The 26,826-nt window shown below is 49.9% G+C and overlaps 1 protein-coding gene across 2 annotated transcripts in view; it reads left to right on the forward strand.

The window, feature by feature from the left end:
- The window catches only part of SLC25A13 (solute carrier family 25 member 13), a 186,952-nt gene that overhangs the window by 56,680 nt on the left and 103,446 nt on the right, over window positions 1-26,826 (forward strand). The window contains exon 4 of one of the 2 annotated variants that reach the window (XM_062179221.1): window positions 19,066-19,181. The exons of the other annotated variant lie outside the window; for it this stretch is intronic. Within the exon in view, the coding sequence (XP_062035205.1) occupies window positions 19,066-19,181 (116 nt within the window). The remainder of the gene's footprint in view (window positions 1-19,065; window positions 19,182-26,826) is intronic. 2 annotated transcript variants of the gene reach the window in all.

Raw genomic sequence — 26,826 nt, forward strand, 5'->3', positions numbered from 1 at the left:
TTCCAGGTAAAGGGAATGACAGGTGCCAGGAGCCTGTCGTGGGACGGGAGGTGCTTGGCACGTGTGAGAAGCAGTGGGGGACCAGTTTGGCTGGAGAGTGGCGAATGATAGAAAAAGTCAAAAAGAGCCAGATTGTGTAGTTTGTGCAGAATATCATTCCAAGAGTAGTGAAAGTTATTGCAGAGTTTTTTAGCATGGGGATGACATGATCTGCGTTGAAGGTTGAAAGGATCTCCCCAGATGACGTATGGAGGATTGGAGAGACAGGTGCATGATGGAAATTGGTTTGGGGTTGCTGAGGAAATCTGTGTGAAAGGCGATGCAGGGCCAGGGGTTAAGACGTGGTTGGCCTTGGGATGTGCTTGGTGGGTTGGAAATACAGCAGGGGTGGCAATCTAAATGGCTGAGGTGAGGGATGTTGTTGGAGGCATCGGCTTGGAGGCAGAATTAGGAGTTCTCTGGGACATGTTGACATGGATGTCTATCAGATATGCAATTGGAATGGAACGTGGGGGTCTGGATTTCAGGGAGAAGTCTGGTGAGAGATGCGTTGGTTGTTGGAGACTACAGTTGTGTAGTTGGAGACTACAGTTGAGTCTCCCAACCTGTGATTCTGTGCTACAGATTCAGCCAACTGTGGAGCAGAAGTACTCTGAGAAGGAAAACCTGCACCTGTCCTGAACACATACAGACTTCTTTCCTTGTCATTATTCCCTAACATGATGATATGATATCAGCAACTATTTAGAGAGCATTTATACTATTGCCATTTTTTTTATTTGACAGATAGAATTAGACAGTGAGAGAGAGAGAGACAGAGAGAAAGGTCTTCCTTCCGTTGGTTCACCCCCCAAATGGCCACTATGGCTGGTGCGCTGTGCTGATCCGAAGCCAGGAACCAGGTGCTTCTTCCCGGTCTCCCATGTGGGTGCAGGGCCCAAGGACTTGGGCCATCCTCCACTGCCTTCCTGGGCCACAGCAGAGAGCTGAACTGGAAGAGGAGCAACCAGGACAGAACCCAGTGCCCATATGGGATGCTGGCACTGCAGGCGGAGGATTAACCAAGTGAGCCACGGTGCCGGCCCCAAGGCCGCCTATTGTAAGTATTCCAGAGATGCATAATCCAGAGGATCTGCATAGGTGGTGCCAGTACTACGCATTTGCATAAGGACCTGAGCATCTGTGGAGCTTGGTATTCGTGGGGGCGCTGGATGCCACGTGACTGCGCTTGCTTGGTCTGAGCCAGTTCTCCGCAGAAGGAGTTGGTGCTGTAGTCACTTCTGAAGGCATACGAGTTGGGGGTGGTTTTAGTGGGAATGAGAGATCTTCTCAAAGTTAAGTTTTGTGATCTCTTAGGCTTTTATGTGTTAGATACTTGTAATATATTGGTTATTTGCATTTTTCGCATCTTTGGCCAGTGGGAGGAGTCTTTTTATGTTTTTTCCTTTGATCTTTCTTTATTATTATTATTTTATGTATTTTTGAAAGACAGAGTTATAGAGAGAGGTAGAGACACAGAGAGAGGTCTTCCATCCGCTGGTTCACTCCCCAGATGGCCACAATGGCCAGAGCTGGGCCAATCCGAAGCCAGGAGCCAGGAGCTTCTTCTGGGTCTCCCATGTGGGTGCCGAGGCCCAAGGATTTGGGCCATATTCCACTGCTATCCCAGGCCATAGCAGAGAGCTGGATCAGAAGAGGAGCAGCTGGGACTAGAACCGGCGCCCAAATAGGATGCCGGTGCTTCAGGCCAGGACTTTAACCCACTGTGCCATAGTACAGACCCCTTCTTTGTCCTTTTTAATAAGATTCATTGATATTTATAGCTTTCTTATAAAATACGATATTGTCTGTATTTCCTGCTTCACAGCTGGAATCAGCCACTCTGCCTCGGAGCCCTTATTCACTTTACAGACCATACTCTGGGTGTTGGGGTGCTTCTTGCTTGTTGTGTTGTCATAACTGTGAGGCTTTTTCCATGGACTTGGGCTTTTCAATCAGGGCTTGCAGTTTAATTTAATTACTCGAGTTTATAGTTCACAGATAAATTGACAAAATTGAACTCATTATCTTTATTTCCTTTTTTTTTTTTTTAAAGATTTACTTATTTATTTGAAAGTCAGATTGCAGAGAGAGAGGGAGAGGCAGAGAGAGAGAGATTTATCCACTGGTTCACTCCGAGATGGCTGCAGTGGCCAGAGCTGAGCCAGGCTGAACCCAGCAGCCAGGAGCTTCATCCAGGTCTCCTACATGGGTGGCAGGGCCCAAACATTTGGGTCACCTTCTCTTGCTTTTCCCAGACCATGAGCAGGGAGCTGGATTGGAAGTGGAGTGCCCGGGACTCAAACTGGTGCCTGTATGGGATGCTGGCACCACAGGAGATGGCTTTACCTACTACTCTACAACACCAAGTCTGAATTTCCGTGGTTTTTCTATTTATCTCCATTCTTTGAAAATCTTGGCTAATAGCAACATTCACGTAATTGCATATTTGTAATTCATAGGATTTATTCAAAATAATAATACTTGTATTGCCTCGAACAGTTGATCCTGCATAAACTTTCTGAGTTCCTTTCAGGGGACAGCATTGTACTGTAGCTGGTAAGGCCTCTACCTCTGATGCTGGTATCCTATGTGGGCGCTGGTTTTCCCGTCTGCTGCACTTTGCATCCAGCTCCCTGTTAATGGGCTGGGAAGCAGTGGGAGATGACCCAAGTGTTTGGACTCCTGCCACCCACGTGGGAGACCCGGGTAAAGCTCCTGCCTCCTGCCTGGCTCAGCCATAGAGGTTGCAACCCTCTGGGGAGTGAACCAGCGAGCAGAAGATCTCTCTCTCCCTCTCTCTGTCTTTCTCTCTCTCTCTCTCTCTCCCCCTCTCTCTGTGACTCTTTCAAATAAGTAAATAAGTTTTTTTAAAGAAAGACTTCCTTTCAGCTCTATTTGTGCTTAGGGTGCATTTCACAAAATCTGTCTGGTTAAAGACCTTGTTCCGATGTATTGGAAATGGTTCTCTTCTGGGTGTGGTTTTGCCACCAACTTGATACATGGTTAGGTTCATTCGTTTCAGTTTGTTTTCAGTTTTTAGGGGTTGCTTTTTTTTCTTTCGCACTTAATTGAGTTTCTGAGTTTGTAAAACATGTGTCTCCAGAGTCAGACCCCCAGTGCGGCAGAAGGCAGCTAAGGGCAGGGAAGTCTGGCTGGCGCGGCCCTGCCTTCACCCCGCCTCCCTGCTCTTTACCGACAGGGCGGCCCTGCCTTCACCCCGCCTCCCTCCTCTTCATTGACAGGGCGGCCCTGCCTTCACCCCGCCTCCCTCCTCTTCACCGACAGGATTTCTCCTTTGGGTCTTAGTAAGTTGGTGTGTGTGTTCATTTTCAGATTCCACTCGCCGTCTGCCTCTCAAGGGCGGTTCTGTACACTCTCAACACCGTGTCCTCCAAGTGCACTGTCTCGCGGGGTGTGCACATGCTTGTGTGTTAGGGAGGCTTCTCCAGGGAAGCAGACCCAGGAGGATGGCAGGTGCAGACCTCCCCGACCCCCACACTGCTCATTTATTTATTTGAAAGGCAGAGTGACAGTGATAGGGAGGGATCTTTTATCCGCTGGTTCCTTCCCTAATGGCAGCAATGGTCGGGGCTGTGCCAGGCTGAAGCTAGGGGCCAGGAGCTCCATCTGGGTCTCCTACATGGGTGGCAGGGGCTCAGGCACTTGGGCAATTTCCCACTGCTTTATCAGGTGCATTTGCAAGGAGCTGGTTTCAAAGTAGAGTAGCTGGGACTTGAAGCGACATTTACATGGGATGCCGGCATTGCAAGAATGGCTTTGATCCGCCGACCCAAGATATGTTATTAAAAGGAACTGACTCATGTGACCACGGACACTGAGAAGATCCACTGGCTGCCGGAGGCCTGTCGCAGACTCTGGAAAGCCAGCGGCACAGCTCAGGCAGCCACGCAGTTCCCGTAGTCTGAGCACACAAGGGCGATATCCCAGCTGCAGCCCCTAGCAGGGGGCTACGTTCTCCCCTCCTCCAGCCTCTTGTTCTGATGTTGTCTTCCACACGGCAGGAGGGCAGGGTACCCAGTTCACCCATTCAGATGCTCCTCTCATCGGGAAACACCCTCACACACACACACACACACACTCAGAGCTCAAGAGTCCCCCGTCCGTGTGTGTGTGTGTGCATGTCAGTACATGCAAGCACACATTTGCTTGTCTGTCTGAACCACATATTCTGAAGGTCACTTTCCAAATATGTAAAGAAATCGTTCTCATTCCTTTTTGTGGCTGCATAGTAAAATACCACGTACGCGTTTAATCATCTCCCCGGTTCATTCCAATGCTTGTTAAAGTTTGTGTTACTTGGCTCATAAAGATCTTTCCCCAGACCTCCCATGAAGGCTGTTATCAAAGAGAACTGGCCAAACCCTGAGCAGGTGAACCTTGACCCTTCCCCTAATGTCACTTCCCTTTTGCCGCACCAAGGGCTCCCAGGGCTGTCTGCTCCAGTGTCACCCAGCCCTCTGTTATGCTGCCTTCTGATGGCCACCCTCACTCACAGCAGATCTTTTGTGTGGGAAGAGTGTGCCCATGAAAGGAGCACTGTTAGTGGTGGAACGCGCACTTTTGTACCTTAGTAGGTCTGGTGGAACCTCTGGTTAAGCCACTGCGTCAGACAATGGCGTCCCGTATCCAAGGGCCAGCTGCTCTGCTTCCCACCCAGCTCTCTGCAAGGTGCTTGGGAAGGCAGTGGAAGAAGTTCCAGGTACTTGGGCCCCTGTACCCACGTGGGAGACCCAGATGCAGTTCCTGGCTTCTGGATTTGGCCTGGCCCAGACGTGGCTCTTGTGGCTGTTTGGGGACAGAGCCAGTGGATGGAAGATCGGTCTCTCCCTCTCTCTGCCTTTCAGAATCAACCCATCTTTAAGAACCTGAGGGGCTTCCGACAGGTGCCCTTCCCTCTCTGCGCCTGTTTCTCATCTGATTGGGGGTATTCATTGCTCTGCGTGCCTGGGTGCTGTCCCTGTGAAAGGCCGCGGTGAGCATTCCCTCCCCGTTTGCTCACACACGGTTCCAGCATTCGCCCCACCTCCCCTGTGGGACAGCCTCACTTCCTGGTACCAGCAAGGATGCTAGGAAAAAGGAAGATGCTGAGAAGTTGACTAAGAAAGACGGAGGCCCAGTAAAAGAGCCCAAGAAGAAGAAATGGTCCAAAGGCAAAACGTCAATCCCAGGCCAGTTCTGTTAGTGGGCTTGTTTCATAAAGTTCTGTATTTAAATCCACACACACACACACACATGGAGAGGTGCTCAGGCCTGGGCTCCTAACTGCCATGGTCACCTCTGAAGGGGACAGTGCGGGGCTGCGCTGTAGGAGGCGCTGAGTTACAGAGGCCCCTGTTGGTTTCCAGCCTAGAGCGCAGGTGGTGAGGAGGCTGGGTGAGGCTGGGCGGTCTGCTCCTTTCTCATTCTCTTTGCGCGTGCATCAGGAAGAAACCTTTATTAAACAAGCAAGCAGGAAGGAAGTCAGTCAAGCTCTGATTAGTTCACTCTGTCCGAATGGAAATTCAGAAGACGCGGTGTGGCTGGTGATTGGTGTGGGACCCCCAGTGGGCCACTTCTTTAGATTTATTCAGACAAGTGATTGAACTCCTAGTAGTGTGCCTTGCATTTTACTTTTAAGTTTTTTGATTCTGTCCATAGCATTCTGGGAGAATGATACTCTGCAACCAGATTTTTTTTTAAAGAGATATTTATTTACTTAAAAGGCAGAGTTACAGAAAGAGAGGGGAGAGACAGAGAAAGAGATCTTCTATCCACTGGTTCACTCTCCAGTGGCCACAACAGCCAGCGCTAGGTCAGGAAGAAGCAGATCGGAACTCCATCCAGGCCTCCCGCATGGATAGCAGAGGCCAAGTACTTGGGCCATCTTCTGCTGCTTTTCCAGGCACATTAGCAGGGAGCTGGATTGGAAGTGGAGCAGTGGGTGCGTGAACCCTCGCTCATGTTGGACTCCAGCATTAAAGGCGATGGCCTAACCTGCTGCACCACAACGCGGGCCCCTACATCCAGATTCTGTCCACCTCCTACCACCTCTGTGGCTCTTGCTCTGTCCCAGGCGTGACCATCTCACACCCGAGTTACTGTCGTAACCTCCCGCCGTCTCCCTCTTTCTGTTCTTTCTTTCTTGCAGTCCATGCAGCACACCAGCCACAGGATCCTGTTAAACCCCGAGTAGCATGGTGGTACTTTCAGGCTCACAACCTTTATGCTCCCCGTTCCCTCAGAGAAAAGCCAAAGTGCTTACTCTGGCCAACAAGTGCCCATGCTGCTCTCACCTTGACCTCTGCCCCATTCCCTTTAATTACTTTGTTTGAGCACCGTTGGTCTTGGTGATGCACCTTTTACACCCCTTCCACCCACTCAAACACACTTGACTGTAAGCCCCACAGAGGCAGGGGCTCCTGGCTGTTTTGCTCACTGCAGGTGCCAGAGCCTGGCTGGCCCATGGTGGCACTCCATGAATATTTGTTGAACTTGAATGGGCTGCACACTCGAAGCACCATGTACCTGTGAGGTGTTACTGTCAACATGATGAGTGGGTTAGAGTCTCAGGGTTCCAGGTTGAGTTTTCTCCACGTTAACATCCATGACTTTCACTTTGCTCCCAGGATCACTGCAACATTTCATGCATTCCGTCTCTAACAGGTGCTAAAACTTTTAGCAAAATTTTGTTTCTTCTCTTGGCTTTACTTTCCTCCTCTCCAATAGGCTGGTTCAACCATCACCTGGAGTCTTCTAGTTTTTGTACAATGACACAGAGGGATTCTTTGTGTTAAGAAAGCCACCTGGAGGGTTTTCATACTTTTTGAGAATCCTGCCCTACCCTTCTGTAGTCCTGCAAAGGACTGGACTTCCAAGCACATGCCAGAGTGTTCATGGACTTAGCATACCCGGCGCTTCCCTCGGCTCTTCTCATCTGTGGCTTACGGGCTGATGAGTTAGTGCCTTCCACAGTCAAGTTAATGCAACCACGTCGCCTGTTAATACATTTTAGTGATTCACAGCATTCTTTAAGTTATTAATTTAGCTCTTTTTTTTTTTATTTAGATTCACTAAGGCTGTTGCATATCACTTGGGATAAACCCCTTTTGAAAGTATTAGAGCATTGGCTTAACACAAAATTTATTTTTGACATTTTCTCGCTATTGCTTTGTGATTTCCTGATTTAGTGCTTTTTCAAGTTTTTTTTTTTTTTAACTGTTTCTTTTTTAGCTTAGGAATTAAAAATAATCAACTTCCTGAAGGAAAAAGCATTAAAACACTGATGTTACTTTTCTATAATAATTGTACCTAGAAAAAGCAATAGTCTCGAAAGTCTTAATTTGCTTTTGCAAAAATATCAAGTGCTCCGAACAGTTTCTAATTTTGATCATCCTCTGCAGTTGCAGTTCTGCGTTGTAATTGCCTGCTCTTTAAAAAGTCTGGAATTGTTAGGAGACCTTTAGAAACAGGGCTTGCTAACGAATGCAGATAGCATGGAAGAGGCTGGGGAAACATGGGCGGTCATTTGGGAGAGAAATGTTTCCTTCCCTTACCTGTTTTTAAGCGTTTATATAGGTTTTCCCACAGAGTAAAATAAAATATGAATCTAAGTAAAATAGGCTCAAAGAGTCACAATAGTTCTTCTGGTTATTTTAACAAAAACCTACATTCATGGGTGGTCGGTGTTAATAGATGGATTTATTGTATTTTGTTACAGTCCGTTCTGTAACAAAACATAATTAAATATAACGAATTTTTGTATTTTTGCCTTACCAGGTCATGTGCTAATTCTCAACCATGCAAATCATGTTTCTGTAGAAAATTTTAACCTGTACTGGGGCTAGGAATGGGAATAGCATTAGGTTTATTGTGGATTTGGGGTAAAGTTTAGAAACACTAGTTAATCAGAAGATTGTAAGCAGAAATCATACTTTATTTCAGTTCTCTTCAGTTATTAGGCTACTTTCCAGGCCATTTTATTATTTATTTGTAATTTAAAAAATTTGTTTTGTTTGAAAGGCACAGAAAGAAAGAGAAAGAGCAATGTAACTCCCATCTCTGATTCACTCTCCAAATGACTACAACAGCTGTGGCTGGGGCCAGGCTGATGCTGGGAGCCAGGGACTCCATCCAGGTCTCCCTTGTGGGTGGCAGGGACCCAAGCACTTGAGCCATCATCTGCTGGGTCCCAAGGTGCACTAACAGGAAGCTGGAATAAGGAGTGGAACTGGTCCTTGAACCCAGGCACTCCAATATCGGGTGCCAGCTTCCCAGGTAACATCGGAACCACTATAGCAAACACCTGCCCGCTGACAGTTCACAGAGTTTAGTGTTAATTTTTAAGATTTTACTTGAAGAGGGACAGGAATTATCGTGGAGGCAACAGAGATGTGATTGCATCTATTGACCTCTATATATCTTGACAGTATTTTGCTTATACATTTATTTATCCTTGCTATCAGTTTGTGTCTTCCATTTACCTCATAGAAAGGTCTATTCAAAGCAGATTGCTAGAATTAAGATGCAACACACATTTACTGTTATACATAATTTTTTCACCATCCACACTTCATCTGTGGAGTGAGCATATGGTGAGGTGTTAGTCACCTTTTTTGCCATGAGATGAATAATCTTGGGGCAGTGGAGGTGGGAGCACGGCGCGGAAGCTGTCCCCCCATTCACTCTGGACTTTTTCTTCCTTGTTCCGACTTAGGGAAAAGATGCAGTGTCTCATCCCGCATAGCCAGGAGCCCATTCCTGCTTGCAGGGCTTCCTCTGTAGTTCCTCTCAGGTTGACAGACAGCATTGGTGCTGCCTCTGTTGGTTCTTCCACTCCCAATCCCAGGGTTTGGGAGTGTTCTTTTCTCCTGTACTGGGCGAGGTAAGAAAATATATTGGGGTAGCAGTGACATTTGATGATTTATTTTCTTTATGTAGGTGTCCTTTAAAATTAACACTGAGGCCTGGCATTGTGACACAGCAGGTTAAAGCACCCCACATGCTCTATGGGGGCGCTGGTTCAAGTCCCAGCTATTCTGTTTCTGATCCAGCCCAGGCAGCTGATGCTGGCCCACATGGTTAAGTCCCTGCCACCTGCATGGGCGACCTGGATAGAGTTCCAGACTCCTGGCTTCTTGCTCTGCCTTTCAAATGAATAAATAAATGTGTTTTTTTTTTTTTAAAGCAAAGTTAGCATTGAAAAGTCAACATTGTAACGGAGGTGATGGAAGAGAAGGTGGGACTGTGTCCAGGTGGAGAGTTCGGGTTTCTAGGGAGTTAGGGGGTGTGTCAGAAACCCGTGGGAGTGGTGATGCGAATGGAAGGTAGAGCAGATGGGTGCTTGGGGAGTTCTAACTGTTGAGACCACGTCTGTAGAGAAAGCAGTGTTTATTCTTAGCCCTGGATGTTTGTTTGGGGCCGCATGGGGTGGCGGACTGGTGGAGATTATTTGGGACAGCTGCTGCTGCTGTTTGTGCTGGAAAAAATTTTAGACAATGCACTTTGTATCCCATATTTTTTATTCATTGTTATGAACTTTGATCTTTTTAAATATCTTCAAATTCATTTGATTACTGAATTTCTTCCCAGTTAGAAGAGAAAGTAAAACTGTCTCTGGTCTGAGATGCAGTAAATGGAATTGTGTTACAACCATGAGTAAATTTTAAAAACCTACCCTTTGTTTATGTTGACTGCTATGACCATGTGGATGAGAAGTGTTTTTCCTAAAACTTGGTCTGAGTTCTCTTATATTATCAGAAATTTCTGCAGGTTCAATTTTGGATTCAACACATGGGCATTTTTTTTTTCTTTCATGGTCTTAAATACAAAAAATCATAATCTATTGTAAGCTTATTATAAATGATGGAGCCCTTGTTTATGTGGGTAAAATGACTCTATCCAAGTAGTGTATTGAAGTTCATGTTAATGTTTGCTATTTAATGACATCTAATGATATTCAATGAAGGGTTATGCTAAGCTGGAGAGAAAACGTGTTACCCAGGCAACTGCCTCTGGCACACTTGCGATTCAGGCATATGGCTCTATAGTACACATTATTTCAGCATCTTTAAGCATAAAGAACCACACATGTAATTGACTGTGAAAAATTACTGCTCAGTTACTGTATTGTGTGGCCATAATAGAAGTAAATGAACACGTCATTGTTGTTGGAACAAGTCTGTTGGGAATCACTTGTAGACTCTACTATTTAAGAAGCAAAAATACAATAAGAAGAAAATAGCTGGTTTAATTAACATGTAAAAATTGGGTTAATTTGAATTCAGCTGGCACAGCAGATATTAATGTTGGCTTTTGTGTGTGTGTGTGATATCCTGGCTCAAGCCTGTGCACTTTCATTTCTTTTTGCCCACACCATGAATAATTTTATTTTTTTAATGATGAGGGCTGGTCCAGTCGTTTAGTTTTGGCTTTGCAAAGGGCTTATATTACAATCACGTCAAGAGAGGTTTTTGTGTACTCTGCCCAAAAATATAAGAGTCATAATTGATTGAAAGAAAATGCTAAGATGTTTTTGAGTAATTGATTATGTTTCTCAAAAGAGAGAGGAATCAGTGTAATTTCATTTCATGTATTTTTAAAAGAAATTTTTGTCTGCCACTTATTTTATTTTATTTTATTTTTTAGCTGTGTAACTTGCTGGAAATGCCTCATTGCTAGGTGCAAGAGAGTGGCCCCTTTGCTTTTGTTGCTTTTTGTGTCTCTGTGCTTCTGCACTTTTTATTTATTTTAAATATCATTTCAGTGATCGTAACCTTGTATCAGAGATTCTGAACATCCCATTGAGAAAGGTATTATGTTCTGGTAATGAAAATAAAAACCCGTGACTCAGCTTCTGGGGCTGTAAAATGCTATTTGAGCGAAGGAGCACAGGTAATGTGAGCGCCTTCGGCTGAGTGCACTAGAGGCAGCCCTGTCCCTCAGGCTGTGTCTTCGCTCTCACGTCTTGCATGGAGGGTGCTCCTGCGCTTGCAGCCGGGAGACTCGCGGGGCACGCAGAGAGCCGGGCAGTGTGCGTCTTCCGTGCTGTCTGGGGTGCATGTCCAGGGCCGGTTCTGCCGCGGTGGCCAGGGTAAGTCAGCCTGCGGAGCGCTAGGCCGTGTTCCCTGGCCACTCAGCCACGACAGCCTGCTGCCCGCCGGCTTCTCAGTTGCTAGTTCCTTATCTGTGATTTTTCTTCTTCATTTGTCGTTTTAATAAAGTTGGAGTCCTCTCATCCAAGCTCAGTGAGGACAAGGAAAGATACAGGAAATCTAGATATTTCCTAATGTGCTCTCTGCCTAAATCGATCCTCCAGCACGATTTACAGGATTTACAATGGTGTCTCCCTTTCCTGCCAATGGTCTTTGTTTTATCCCCTTGCCCCCAACTCCTTAAAGGCCACACTCAATGAAAATGAGTTGTTCCTGATCTTTTTGTTTTGCTTCATTTTTCAAACAGCACACCTGTCCTTTTTATTAAAAAAAAAAAATGTCTTTGGATGCATCTCAAAATACCCCATGATGTAATTAAAACACAGAATATTTTGTGGCGCACAGTATTAAATTCTGCTCATGAGATCGGTAGTGATCCAAAAAACAGGAGCGACGTGATGTGATAAGATGGCTTTCAGGATTTAAAAAAATGATGTCTACTAGTATTTGAGAAATAAAGGGCACTTAGAGATTTGTGGAGGGAGGGAATATGGTTTGTCTCTAGTTTCAAAAAGCTTGTGCTGGCCTTGTTGTGGGTGTCTGCTTCCTTCAGAACCTCTGATGATGCCACGACTGAAAGGTGGGAGGTTGGAGGAGGTGGCGTGGCCGGGGACAGAGTCTCCCGCAGTCACGGGGCAGGAGGAGCGGGCTGCAGGTGGAACACATTTCCAGTGTCCACGGAGTAAGCTGTCCAGAGTCGGCGCTGTTCAGTGTGCTGCATGCTTGGACAGGAAGAGAATGGGAACGTAACAGCGCCCCCTCGAGTGCCCCTGGCTGCCACGCCCAGCCTCGGGCAGCCCAGGAGCTGCTGTGAGGGGGCTGCAAGGTGGAAGGCAGACAGGGAGCTCCAGCCTGGGCAGCGATGCTCACAGCCATGAGCGCCTGTGTCTGTGCCCACGTGGAGGCGGAGACATGCAGAGGTGGCATTTACAGACCAAATTCATGATAACAATACCGTAAAGTTGCTAATAAAAGTCTTTAATGGGTTTTTAAAACCAGGCAGCAGCCTGCTTGTTTGAACAGTGTTCAGTGTGCCGGGTTTCATTGGAGCCAATGAATTTAAATGGGCCCTGAACGGGAGCTCGCAGTAGGGCTGGTGAGCAGAGCCAGCCTCCAGAAGGTGCGCTCTGGGCGCCGGGGCCAGGGTGGGCACGAGGGGCCTCCCCATAACCGCAGTGGAAGGAAGCCCTGCAGAGAGCACCCTGTGTAGCACAGGGAGGGAGGTCGGCTCGTGAGGCCCAGCAAGGCCGCACCGTCCGCTGGGTAAAGGACTTGGACTTGGCCGTGTCCTCGTGCTGATGGGGTTTGCAGTTCACGGTTAGGTCATAACTTCGCGTCTGGTGTTAGAGCACAGAGGAAACACTGGTGATGGATTTGCCTAACTGGGGCTGGGGCCTTGTTTGTATGCCTGCTGACTATCAGCTGATGCGTTCCAGAAGAGTCGTAGGTGACCCCCCCCCCAAACCCCCCCCCCCCCCCCCCGGTCCTCTCCACCCCCTTGGCCTCCCTGGTAATCTTCATATCGTCAGTGACCTCAGGCCATGGGGCACCGTCCTCGGGCTGGATTGGCTCCTCAGCTGCCAGAGCTGCTCCCGGGTCTTTGGGACAGGCCGCACTGGGTCCTGTGGTCCCAGCAGTTGCTGTGTCTCTCTCAGACCCATGTGTGCCCCTCCCCCCTCATCTCTCTGTCCTCTTGCTGCCATCCGGGTTCGTCCTTTTAAAGTGTGTGGATTATTGAGGAGTTCACGAAATAACAGGTAAGCAAAAGGGAGAAAAAAAGAGGCTTCCATTTCTAATAATTGAACCACCTAGAGATATTCAGTGCTAATCCTTTGGCGTGCAGCCTTTAGACTAAGTGTGTAGACTATGGTTTTTGTCCATTCTTAGCAAAATAGGAGAGCTTCTTAAGTATACTTTTGTGTAACTTTTTTTTTTTTTAATTTTTATTTATCTAAGAGGTAGAGTTACAGACAGGGAAAGGGGGAAAGAGAAAAAAGGTCTTCCATCTGCTGGCTCACTCCCCAAACAGCCGCAAAGGCCAGGGCTGGCCCAGGTCAAAGCCAGGAGCTTCTTCCAGGTCTCCCACGTGGGTGCAGGGGCCCAAGCACTTGGCCATCCTCTACTGCTTTCCCAGGCTATAAGCAGAGAGCTGGATTGGAAGTGGAGCAGCTGGGACTAGAACTGGCGCCCATATGGGATGCCGATGCTACAGGCAGAGATTTAGCTTACTACCCTGCAGTACTGGCCCCAAGGGTTTTTGTTTTTTTTTTTTTTTTTTTTCCCTTGATGCTGTAGATCTGCTCGCGGGAGTTTTTGGTGTTTGGATTTTATCATGCAGGTGAATGTTTGAATGTTCCCTTAGTCACTCGCCTTCTGTTGTGTACTGGGCTTTTACTATTTTCACTGTTGGCGACGCTACTGAGTGGTCGTCGCTGCAGATAAGAATTTCTGCACATTCAGTAATGAGTTTGCAGGGCACAGCACTTGATGTGGGGTTGTGGTGTCAGAGCGCAGATTCCCTCCCCAGACTCCCGCTGTGCTGTCCGGGTGTCCTCCGGAGCTCGCCCTCCCAGCCCCTCCGCCGCCTCCTCTCTCAGCCTTCCTGGCCCTGCTGGATTCTGCAGGTCCTCTGCCCACCTCCCTGGCTCCCCCCTGCCGCTCCCTTGACTAGCGCAGTGCCGGGTTAGAGGCTCTGAAGCACTGGCTGGCCACACAGCCAGGAACTCCGGATCTTTGCCCACCGCCGAGGGTCCTCATGATGAGGACGTGAGCTCTGTGCTTGCTGACGCACCTGTCCTCCAGCAGGCCCACACCTCCTGCGGCCCCTCCTTCTCTGGTCCTCTTCCTGGTTCCTGGCTTACCCCCTGCCTCTTCAGACTAGCACATCCAGGGGGCAGACTCCACCTGGCCTCTGTGTGTGCCCAGCAGAGAGCAGGCACTGACGCCACACTGCAGTTGGCGGGCTGCCTGTCCCACCTCCTGCTTGGAGTCATCGCACTTCCCTCTGCTGCGAGCCACGTGTTTGATGTGCCCTCGGTCACGGTTGCACCTTCCCTCTGCACCGGCACTCATCTCACGCTCACTTGGCCACGCTTCCCTAAGTCGCCAATCAGACTGTCCCCACTTCCTCCTCCCTTTCAATCTGACGCTTATCTTTCTTGCCTCTGGATTTAATTAAGTAATTTATCTCCAAGTCTCTTACATTCCTTCCTGCTTTCTCCATAATAGCACAGTTTGCAGTCGGTATTCCCTGTTGTGCTTTGAGCATCTGCAGGCTAAGAGGGAGTCCTTGCACAGTTGAGATGGGAATAGAGGAGACCTAGATTTGTGGTACAGAGGAGCACCGTCCTCGTCTTGGTGTGTATTCTGCCATCCTTCGGTGTCCGTGGTGGATACATCAGCTGTCCATTGTCAGAAGCGTGGCACGCAGATGGACCTGCTCTTAGCTCCTTTCCTCTGCACTCGGGGTTTCCTGCAGCGTCTGGCTGGTTTACCTGGGCTTCTAGGGAGTTGAGAAGGTGCTGCTGTGGGCCGTGACCTCCAGAAGAACTGTTGCTGTGGCACTTTGGAGAAGAAGTGAGACTTGCTTCGAAGAATCTTTGGTGGCTGCAGAGCCAAGACGCGGAGTTGTTGGAAACCTGCCTCTGCTCACCGCTGAGCCGGGTAGGCCTGGGAGCATGCAGCTCCTGCTGGCTTCCATGCTGGATGACCTGTGTCCTATTATGACCTGTTTCCTATTCCAGTGACTGCCGGTGAGCCTTGCTAGCCAGAATTGTTCCTTAGATATTAGGCATAGGGTTAATTAGAGTTGTGAGATTCATTTTTAAAAAATATTTTTAAAGAAAACTTTATTTGGATGGCAGGGAGAGAGAGAAACAGACAGACATCAGTCAGTCTTGGATCTGTGGATTTGTTTCCCAGATGCCCACAACAGATGGCACAGAGCCAGGCTGAAAGCGGAAGTCAGGAACTCCAACCGGGTCTCCTTTGGGAGTCATCGCCTACTGCCTCCCGGGTGCGTTACCAGGAAGCTGGGTCAGAAGCAGCGGCGGGCCTCGATTCCAGGCACCTCTGATACAGCTTGCAGGCGTCCCTGGCAGTGGCTTCCCCTGCTGCCCCCACACCCCCAGCCTGGTGGTTTGTCTGCAGCGGCAGCTGACATTGTCAAGTGCTGGGAGTTAGCGGTGCCAAAGGAACGCAGCGAGCTCGGCAGCCAGGCCTGAACTTGATTAAGCACGTGTTCTTTGTTGTAACTTATGCTAATACCCATTAAATCTATAAGGCAAGGCTGAGTCCTGTTTATATGAAAATATAGACGTTTGTAGATACCATGCACTAAAAGAATAGAGCACTATGTAATTATTCCGATAGCCTTCTCGTCAGATTACCTTGAAAATCCCAAATGATCGTGATGAACAGTGATATGTTATGATTTCACGGTTCATCCGTATACCTCCTACGTAGATGTGTAATGCTTGTATCTAACAGGATTACCAAATTACACACCTCTTTGCCATCAGTAACATGCCTGAAATGCCAGAGCACTCCCCAGCTGCTTACTCTCACGAAACCACACTGTCGTTGGCAGGAGACGCACGATCCACATAGAGGTGCCTCTCCACGCTTCCCTGGCCATGCCGAGTCGGGGAAGGTCCTCTCCTGCCTTGTGCCAGGCCTTCATTCAGACCACAAGACAACCTTAGAATGTGGCCCTCTTTTAACGTGCCTTTAGTGCAGGGAGGAGTTTTCTATGAGCAGGTCACGGTGGTGAGCGGTGCAGCGTGGCAGCAGGTATCACAGGCACTGTTCTGGGACCTGCACAGCAGGCTGGGGGTGTGTAGGGGAGGCGGGCAGAGAGAACAAGAAGCAGACGCTCGCATAAACCCTCTGACCTGTCTACTGGCTCAGTGGTCTGGGGTGAGTCCTCTAGACCCACCTTTATTGTGGCATTTCTTTCAGTTTATTTTAGTTGTTAGAGAGGAGCGCACGTGCGCGCGCGCACACACACACACACACACACAGAGAGAGAAGCAGTCTCCCATTGGCTGTTTCACTCCCAACACTGGCAATAGCCTGGGCTGGTTTGGGGCCGAAGCGAGGAGCTGGATGGCAGGGACCCAAGACCTTGAGCCGTCACTGTTGCCTCCCGGGGTGCACAGTAGCAGGAAGCTGGAGTCAGGAACAGAGGCGGGACCTAACCCAGGCACTTCGGTGTAGGGCGTGGGTATCCCAACCTGCCACTTAACTGCTAGGGCACATAGAGTGTTTCCTAAGAGGAAAATGAAATGCCCTTCAGTGAATTGCTCTGGGCCGTTCTGTTCATAGTTTTAAGGAAGCCTTCTTTTCTTTAAGAGGAGAAGAATGTTTTTCTTTTAAAATTTCTTAAGGGATTTATTTATTTGAAGTGCAAAGTTACAGAGAAAGAGAGAAGAGGAGAGGAGAAGAGAGGAGGAAAGAAGGGGAGAGGATGGGAGAGGAGACAACAGAGAGATCTTCCTCTACTGGTTCACTCCCCAAATGGCTGCAACAACTAGTCCTGGACCAGGCCAAAGCCCCAAGCCAGGAACTCCATCCTGGCCTCTAGCATGGGTGTCAGGGAGCTGGCTGGGAAGCAGATACGTCACAAGTGATAAGCTGTCACACCACTGTTCTCGGGTTAAAGGACTGGTGAAAAACCTTGGGACAAAGAGAAGGGGACCGATGGGAAGTGTGTGCCTTGTCTAAAGGACCCTTAAAAGTAACTCTAAAAGAAATTCCATCCCTCCCTCTGAGCGTCCCCTACCCTGATGGAGGCCATGGCAGTTGGCTGGGGTGGGCGGGATCGGCTGCTGGAGGAGGAAGCTGGAAAGAGATGCCTGGATATGAGTATCTGACATGCTCGGATGTCCCATGGGGAGGCCGGTCAGCTCGATGCTGCAGTCAAATGGCCTGGGAACACAGAATCTAACTAGGTATGATTTTAGAATGCTGGTGCTGACCACCTCACGGGTTGGCGAGATGGGTACTTGGGAAAATGGAAGGGTAGTGATTTGAGAACAACAACAACAAAAGTGAAAAGGGTCCAAAAAGTGTAAACATTTTAAAAAAAGAGGGATTTGTAAGAAAACGTGTGGTGATCCATTCTTGGCACAGAATAGGAAATTACTATTGGCTGACTTACAGTTGCAGCAAAACTTCCTAGGCAAACAGAACGTTTCGGAGTAGCTAACTTACTTTCCGCAGCTCTGAAATCGGCAGGTTGAAGAAGATGATCCCAAGCCCTGTCTAGCATGAAAGTTTGCGCTTTAAACGCGTCTGTGAAGCCTTTCCTAACTTCCAGGCAGAAGAGCCCTCACTCCTCCCTTGGCACACTTACTGCCTGCTTCCTGTTTTCCTTTGCACATTCCAGTCTGGAGCCCTGGAGGCACTCTTCCCGTGAGCATCCCTCCCTCTCCCCACAGGGCTAAGCACCTTGAGTTCCACCCAGAATTGGTCTCTTGTTCGCTTCCCTCGCCATCCTTGCTCTCCCGGTCTAGTTGCCCAGTGTCTCAGCGGGAGAGACCAAGGGTCCTGGGCAACACCTGCTGTGTTTCTGTGCATGTGGGAGGGTGTGTGTTGCATGGCAAGTGGTGGAATGATGTGGAAATCCTGTATGGAGCACACCGCCAGTCTCTGTTTTCTCTGTGCCATTCTTGGCACAGCTCGGTTAACTGGGAAACACTTTGCATAGCAACCTGTTCTCCCTGTAAGAAGTCAGAAGTAGCTATTTGTTTTGTGCCATGTGGGAAAACTTCCTTGCAGAAGTTATCAGTGCCTTGCTGAAATATTCACAGTTACAATATGTCCCCCACAGTGGGAAGCACCATTACTGCTGCCCTGTTGGCTCTGTGGAAGTCAAAGCGTGGTGGCCTGTCCCGGCCCTGCTGAAGGCAGCTTGGGTGGTGTTGTGATTGTCCCCAGAAACTCTCAGCCGTGGCTGCTCCCCCTTCTTGCTTTCCAGCTGGTCTCTGGGTCCTGGATTTCTAGTCTCCTTTCCCTTGTTCCCACACACCATGGCCGAGGCAACAGGCAGTTGCTTGCCGTTTTCCTTGTATCCCCCGTAGCATTCTTGCACCCACTTTTCTGGGGGAACTGCCTTCGCATCTGCACGCATTGCTAAATACCTGGACTGCAGGCATCTTTGAAGCCGCAGCTCAATGTCCATCCCGTCACGAAGCCTTCGTGCTCTGCCGGCGTGCTCCCGTCACAGTGCCCCTCGTACCACTTGCCTTTCCCGTTGTTACTGTTTCCAGACCAGTGCTAGCTGCCTGGGCTGGCTGCAAGTTCCTGGGGTTCACATCTCATATCCAGCTCATCTGCATTTCCTCCTGTGATAGCCCTGACTCAACTGATGTGTGGTCAGTAGCTTTCACTGTGAACAATACCGGTGAACTATTTTCACATGGTGTGTTAGGGTATTAATGAGCAACAAAGCTGTCCTGTTTTGATGTTGAGAAGTCAGTTCTTGATCTCAAGCATCTAGGTTTAATTATAGAATCCAACAAACATGCCTGAAGGGAGGTTGAGGTCTGAAACGTAAGTGATGTTGGATATTTGAATCTATAGTGCGTTTAGTGTGTCAGTGTGTGCTCAAACCTGTCACGTGTTGTAGATGCTCTACATTGGCATTTCAGTCCACCAGATGTAAAAGGCAATGCTGTTGATAGATGCTTTTAGGTTTGAATTTTACTTTTTGACAATGGCATTTTATCTTTTGCTTCTAGTGTATGTTTGTTCATGCTTTTGTTTTGCACCGGCTCCTGACTTCATGCTTTGTGTTTGTTTTGTGTTGCAGATTAATATCCTTTCAAGAATTTGTGGCCTTTGAGTCTGTCCTGTGTGCCCCGGATGCTTTGTTCATGGTGGCCTTTCAGCTGTTTGACAAGGCGGGCAAAGGAGAAGTGACTTTTGGTAAGGGGCAGAGCCGCGCACACGTCCCACCCCGAGGACCTGTGGGTGCGCCTCGCGATGGTTGCTGTGAGCAGTGGAGTGAAGTCTGTGCAAAGCTCCTTAAGAAGTTGGCGTAACCTTAACAAGGGTACCTGGGTGGCTGGGGACTCCCGTCCGATGGCTTCCTCCTTAAAAGAACCCACTTTCTGGCTTAGCAGGCTTGTTGCTCTGGCTTAGCTGTAGGATGCCGGAGGACATGGATGTGGGGGTCAGACAGGACTTGCGTTCCCTCCCATAAAGCAGGAAGATGTTGATTATCTGCAACCGGAAGTGACTCCCACAGCCAGCACCCACCTGTGGGTTTTTTTTGTGTTTTTTTTTTTTTTTAATTATTAATTAATTTGATAGGCAGAGTTAACAGCAAGGGGTGGGATCTTCCACCAACTGGTTCACTCCCTAAATGACTACAACAGCCTTAGCTTGGCCAGGCTGAACCCAGGAGCCAGGATCTCTGTCCGGGTCTCCCCCATGGGTGGCTGTGGCCCAAGCATTTGGGTCATCTTCTGCTGCCTTCCCAGGCCCATTAGCAGGGAGCTGGATCGGAAGTGGAGCAACTGGGACTGGGACCGGTGCTCATATGGGATGCCGGCACTGCCTGCTACACTGCATCACCGCCCCCTCCCACTCCGTCTGGTCCCTGCTGTGTCCTCCTGGTGGGACTCAGAGCCAGAGACAGTGGAGACAGGGGCTCAGATGGTGCTCACGGGGCCTTGTCCCTCTCAGCAGGACACCCCGCAACTGATGCCGGCTTTATTCAGAAGGAAACCTCTTCATGGGGATTAGCTATAAAACTGCAGAAAATCCTGAAGTCTTTTGAGAACTTAGAGGAAGGGAAAGCAGAAAGGAAGCCTGGGCTGTGCTGAGTTCTTTTTAGAAGCACTCTTGTTCTGGAGATGGACTCGGCAGCCGGGCTCGTTTCCCACCGCCTGCGTGGTGCCCAGCTTGTGCTGGGCAAGCTGTGGACCCAGCACACCTGGCATCGCCTGGGAAGAACCGAGGAACCCGGCGCTGCGTGCGCTGGGCCTGCAGGGCGGTGGCCAGTGGGCCCATGCACCACGGCCCGTCTCTCAGGCTCATCTACGTGACTGGAGAGAAACACGATGAGAGCATGGAGAGCCCAGACGTAATCGGGGAGGCTCAGGCGCCTGGATCTGCCCTTATCAGAGAAGGAGGATGATAACCGCATGTTGTGGAAGGCAGGGTGGTGCAGGCGGGGAGGGGTTGCTGCCCGCTCCCCGCCCCGCGCTTCTCTGAGCTGTTTGACGTGACCGTTGTTTAAAGTCAGAGCCACAAGCGCAAAGGCAGATGACTGTGTCCTTGCCTGGTTTGGTTTCAGATAATCCAGAAGTTCAGATGCTTTGCACGAACCCATCATGAGAATTGCTTGGTATTTAATGTCCCTGGATCCGCTGTGGTCTATTTCCCTCTCCACCTCGTTCTCCTTAGCAGCATCGCAGCCACAGCGTTGCAGCAGATCTCCCGATGAGTCGGCTTTTCGTCACCCGGATGAAATGCCCACAGCAGGCCGTCAGGAAGAAGAGGGCCTTCTCAGCTCACGGTTTTGGGTGTTGGAAGCCCGTGACCAGTATGACCCAGAGCCCTCGCGGCTCTCGCCAAGGCCCTGTGGCAGATGGAGGGGGTGTAGGCAGGAGAAACAATTACATCTCGAGGTAGAAAGGGAGAGAGCGGCCGGGTGGGGCCGGTCCGGGCTTTTGTAACAGCTCCTGGCTCCCTGGAAACTCGTCCAGGAGAGCAGAGAGCAGAATTCCTTTCCGAGGGCAGTGTCCACCGTGTCCCAAGGACCTCGATCTAGTTCTCATCTCTCTCTCTTTTTTAAAGATTTATTTTTATTTATTTGAAAGAGTTACAGAGGCAGGTAGAGAGAGAGAGAAAGAGAGAGAATTGTCTTCCGTCCACTAGTTCACTCCCCAAGTGACTGCAACAGCTAGAGCTTAGCCGACCTGAAGTCAGGAGCCAGGAGCTTCTTCCAAGTCTCCCACATGGGTGCAGGGGCCCAAGGACTTGGGCCATCCCCTGCACATTAGCAGGGAGCTGGATGGGAAGTGGAGCAGCCGAGAATCGAACCGGCACCCACATTGGCTGCCGGCGCTGGAGGCTGGGGCTTTAACCCACTGCGCCACAGCACCGACTCCTAGTTCCCATCTCTTAAAGGCCTCAGCTCCAGACATTGACACCCAGGACCAAGGCCCTTGGTGACAAACCGCATCCAGGCCCTAGCGCGAACCAACAACAAGGTGCCCGTTGAAATGGTCGGACAATGAGAGAGTAGCCTGCTCCTGGAGGCCCAGAGGAAGGAGTCTGATGAGCGGCTGCCCCCGTGTTCCTGAGTTCAGGCATGTTCTGTGTGCTCCTCCTGCTTTCCCAGCAAGTCTGGCTGGGGGGGCTGGGCAGGGGCAGGACTGGGTGGTGAGCTTCCCCTCTGGTTTGATCCCCTGAATCTTCTCCTGGTGATGTGCAGCAGCAGGGGATGCCGCCGGCACCTCCAGCCCTGGTGGAGGCAAGAAGCCGGAGACAGTGCTGGGGCCGAGAGTGTTCGTGTGGTTAAAGAAGAGGCGAGCACAGGATGTGGGAGTCCGAGTCACGGGGATGCAGGAAGCTCAGTGGCACGAGAATTCAGCCTTTGCCGCCTTCTAGCCATCTCCCACACGGGTACAGGGGCCCAAGGACTTGGGCCATCTTCTACTGCTTTCCCAGGCCATAGCAGAGAGCTGGATCGGAAGTGGAGCAGCCAGGTCTCGAACCGGCACCCATATGGGATGCTGGCGCTTCAGGCCACAGCATTAACCCCTGCACCACAGCACCAGCCCCGGACAAGTCAATTCAACTTAAAAAAAACTATTTCCATTTTGTTAGTAATGCAGAGGCACATACACTAGCATAGAGAGATCTGCCATTGGCCTGACCACTTCAGCCCTCACCTGCTGCCTCCTCAGGTTCACGTTAGCAGGAAGCTGGGGTTGGAAGCGACCCAGGACTTGAGCCCAGGGATACCCATGTGGGATGCAGGCCTCTTTACCACCGTGCCAAACCCCTGCCCCACGGCAGCTCTCTGAGCCTCTGGTCTCAGGTTCAAGGCCAGATTAGTTGCTGCTGTACAGTAATGGGAGCATTCAAAGATGGACCACATATTAAGACACTATCTGGAAAATTACAGAAATAACAACACAAGAAGAAATGGCCTGGCAGAATAAAGGTTTTTCCTTTCTCTTGTTCTTTGGGAAATCCTTTGCTTCAATTTGCAGTTTAGCCTCTGTCCTTAGTGTAAGTAGTTGTTTGCTGCCTTCTGAACACTGTCGCCTTTCTCAGGGTGTAAGAGATCAGAAGTCCCAGCATCCAGGCTCTCGGATTCCGGTCCTGTGCTCAGTTGTGTGACTGTTGTGGAAGATGGCACAGCCTTCCACCAGTACCCCGTCTTCCGCGGGGTAGTTTACCCTGGGGTTTGCCTGTAAACAAAGCAACAATAGACTGCATGTGCCCTGCATACACTCAAGGTGACCCAATAGAATCAACACCCATGGGTGTCACAAAATGTAGCCTGAGTTTTGTGAGCTGTTCACTTCGAGTTAGCATTAAACTGAAAGACAAATGTGTAGTACTAAGATGCACCAATAACCAGCAAATTGCAAATCGAGGGCTGACGTCTCGCATTTTAAACAAACCTTTATCTATTTAGCTGTGGCAGTGGGGGAGGTGAGAAATCTCCCTTCTGCTGGATCCCTTCCACATGCCTGCAATGGCCTGTGCTGTGCCAGGCCTGACCCCGGGGGCCACATGCTCCTCCGTCTGTGTCCCCCACGTGGGTGGCAGGCACCCAAGTCCTCCCGTCATCACCTGCTTCCCCACAGGGCACACAGCGGCAGGTTGCTGGAACAGAGCCAGCACTTGAACCTGGGAACTCCACTGTGGCATGTGGGTGTCCTAAGCAGCCTCTTAACCACGAGGTAGATGCCTGCCCCTCACCCTTGGAAAAACGTAGGGCAGAGCCATTTGGATGTAGGTGGTGTGGGTAACAGCGTTTGGTCCAAGTCAGCAACGTCAGGTAGGGATGTGGCAGCCCCAGAGATGTTTCAGACAACAGTTCCCTTCAGAGGAAACCAGCAGTGAGTAGGCTTCCAAAACCCGCCAGGGAATTGAAGACAACAACAAAACAAAACAGAACTGAAGCTGAACTGGGGAGGGGCGGGGGGACTGCCCTAGCAGGCGCTGGTCTCCTAATCCCGCAGAATTCAGAGAATGTCCCTGGCTGTGTGCCCTTGAGAGGCCGTTTGAGGTGCACGCACTGGCCATCTTGCCCCTCTGGCTGCTTGCTGAGTTCCCTGTCAACCCTGCACACGACAGTGGCCCTCAGCCTCCACGTGCACCTCTGGGAGGAGTGCGGGTGGGGACAGCCGGCTCCCTCTTACTTCCCAGATGCTCCCCGTCAGTCAGTTGCGGTGGTTGGAGGTGAGCATTGGTTTCACACCGCACACACGGCCCCCAGAGCCCTGGCTGCAGGGAAGGCTGGAGAGTGACCCGGGTCTCCCCTGTGTCCCAGCCCTGCCTGCCTGTGGCTTGGAGCAGTTTTCCTTGTTATCTGCTTGTGTGCGTATTGAGTTTCCAGAGAGAGTGTGTCTGAAGCAAGGCTCCGTGGCTTGGTACGTCAAGAGCCCGTGTTTGTCAACAGGCACACGCTCCCGCCAGCACTAATTCTGACAGCAAGCAAAAATCAGACGCAGCAGCGGGGGCCACATTGGCTAGTGTCGCATTTCAGTGAAACCTTGCCCTGTTTTCTCTGCGGCTTTGTTTAGTTTGGCCATATTCGTGTCTGGATCACTCCCTGTGTTTGCTGCAAGGAAAAGATCTTGATTAGACCAATTTTGTTCCTTTGATATCTAGTTCATTACATTCTCCTGTTTCCTTTGAGGGGAAACTTACCTCCAGTGTCCTTGTTTTCACCATGTGTTCTTATTTTGATACCCGTTGTTTCTAAGTCACGTTTTCCGGTGTCAGCAGGTGGATGGCAGGATGTTGCTGGAAGTGGTAAATTCTGCTTATTAACTCGTGATCCTCTACGTGTAGAGGGAGAAAAAAAAAAAAAACAAAAAACCACTGTTGTGAATGTTTTCATTTACATGTGCAATCTTTAAAACTTATTTTGCTTTACTTAAAACAGGGAGGGAAGGGAGCGAGACAGAGGCACCCAGAGGGAGACCATCATGATCGTCTTCCATCCACTGGTGCCTTCCCCAGATGCCCACAGTAGCTGAGACTGGGCCAGGCTGAAACCAGGAGCTGGGATCTCAATCTGGGTCTCCCGTGTGGGTGGCAAGGACTTGACCCTGTCAGGAGGCACTGCCGGAAGCTGGACTGGAAGCGGAGCCGGCAGTCAGGGCAGGCATTCCAGTCCGGGATGTGTGTCCCATGCGGAGTCAGATCTGTGGAGCCAGATGCTCAGTCTTCATTTGTGCGTGGACTGGCACTTCTAGAAGCATCACATTGCAAGGTCACAGGTGCTGCCAGCCTGTTTCCTGGAGTGACCGTGCAGATACGTCCTGCTAGCTGGCAAGCCCTCGAACTTCACTCTTGTCCTTTAAGTTCATCTCTGCAGTTCTTGGCCCTTTTCACACCCATACAGTTGTAGAGCAAGTTGCTAATTTCCATAAAATCCTGCTGGGATTTTGAATGCTTTTGCATTGGCTGGGTACAGTATCTTCGTGTGTATCTGTGTGACTGAGTTTCTTCCTCACGGGTAAGTTTACTTAGTAGTCCCTGCTAGTCTGCCTGCTGGCCACAGTTTGGAAGATGCAGGTGCACAGCTCCCGTTTTGCAGGGAGGACCTGGCAGCCCGTGCTAAGCGCCACAGAAGGAGGTGGTAGGAACCTGAAGTAGGTGCTAGGACATCTGAGGTGGAAAGAAAGCCTGGCTTTGTCTTGAAGTTTGTGAATACGTTAGTAGATTGGTGTGATGTTGAATGCATCGGCTAGGAACTCCAGAGTTCTGCGAGTTGTGGTGTCATTGCTGCTGTCAGCCTTGGTCACCGTAGTGGGAGGGAAGGTGGGCAGCAGGAGGGAGTCGTACTGGAAGGCAAGTAGGGTTAGAAATGAAAAGAGCAAACGGTAGGTTGTTGACCGTCCAGGCCTTAAGCAAAGCAAAGAAAGAATTCATCAAGTACCATTCTGTTCATTACAATTCTCCACTCTATTTGAGGAGATATTTCCAACAACTTCAGTTTGTAAAATTTAAGACCTTATCTCTTTAAAACTTTTTTTTTTTTTTGGATTCAGCAAGATTTTCTTTCTCCTGTTCTTTTGTCTTGTTTTGTATTTTAAAGTCTTTCTATGCTAGATTAGGGGAGACAAGCTTTTTTCTGTAAATAGCCAGATAATCCAGAACTTGCATTTCTGGGTATTTTTCTAAAATGACTTAAATCGAGACCTTGAAGACCTGTTAGAACTCACACGGTCTGGCCGGCGCCGTGGCTTAACAGGTTAATCCTCCGCCTTGCGGCGCCGGCACACCGGATTCTATCCTGGTTGCCCCTCTTCCAGGCCAGCTCTCTGCTATGGCCTGGGAAGGCAGTGGAGGATGGCCCAAGTGCTTGGGCCCTGCACCCGCATGGGAGACCAGGAGAAGCACCTGGCTCCTGGCTTCGGATCAGCGAGATGCGCCGGCCGCAGCGGCCATTGAAGGGTGAACCAACAGCAAAAAGGAAGACCTTCCTCTCTGTCTCTCTCTCTCTCTCACTATCCACTCTGCCTGTCAAAAAACAACAACAACAACAAAAAAACCTCACACATTCGTGGCAGCGCCATGTGTGACAGCTGAGATGCGGAATGACCTAGATGTCCTTCAGCAGATGAACTGTATCTCCGTGCAGCAGGATGTTACTCCGCCGTGAAAACAAAATGCTGCCGCGTGCAGCAGTGTGCCCGAGCCTGGGCAGCACTGTGCTAAGAGAAGTGAGCCAGTCACAGAGGGGCAGTACCGCATGAGTCCCCTTGGACGGGGCAGCTAACATAGGCAACCTCGCGAAAGAGAGGTAAGGGAGTTGTTCATGTAGATATGGGCCTGGGGGAGGGAGGCGACTGTCCGAGGCTGAAGGAAAGGCCTTTCCCTGGTTCTAAGGATGGAATCTGCTTGGGGAACTGAAGAACAGCGAGGGGAGGTCGGCCTCAGGAGAACTCAGAGAAACCACCAGCGATCAGATAGGAAGCCATGGGCCACGGGAAGGACTTGGACTCCAATGGGTAGTGAGCTAAGGTGCCATCGCTGGGTGTTTTGATGGGGGAGTGACATGATCCGGTTTCTGGTTTTTTTCTTTTTTAAAGATTTATTCATTTATTTGAATGGCAGAGTTACAGAGAGGCGGAGACAGAAAGAGAGAGGTCTTCCATCTGCTCGTTCACTCCCCAAATGGCCACAATGGCCAGAGCTGGGTGATCCGAAGCCAGGAGCCAGGAGCTTCTCTGGGTCTCCCACATGGGTACAGGGGCCCAAGGGCTTGGGCTGTGTTCTGCTATTTTCCCAGGCACATTAGCAGAGTTGGATCAGAAGTAGAGCAGCAGGGACTCGAACTGGTGCCCGGTACCCTTTTGGGATGCTGGCA

This window comes from Lepus europaeus, chromosome 20 (genome assembly GCF_033115175.1).
Source record: "Lepus europaeus isolate LE1 chromosome 20, mLepTim1.pri, whole genome shotgun sequence".
Taxonomy (NCBI): domain Eukaryota; kingdom Metazoa; phylum Chordata; class Mammalia; order Lagomorpha; family Leporidae; genus Lepus; species Lepus europaeus.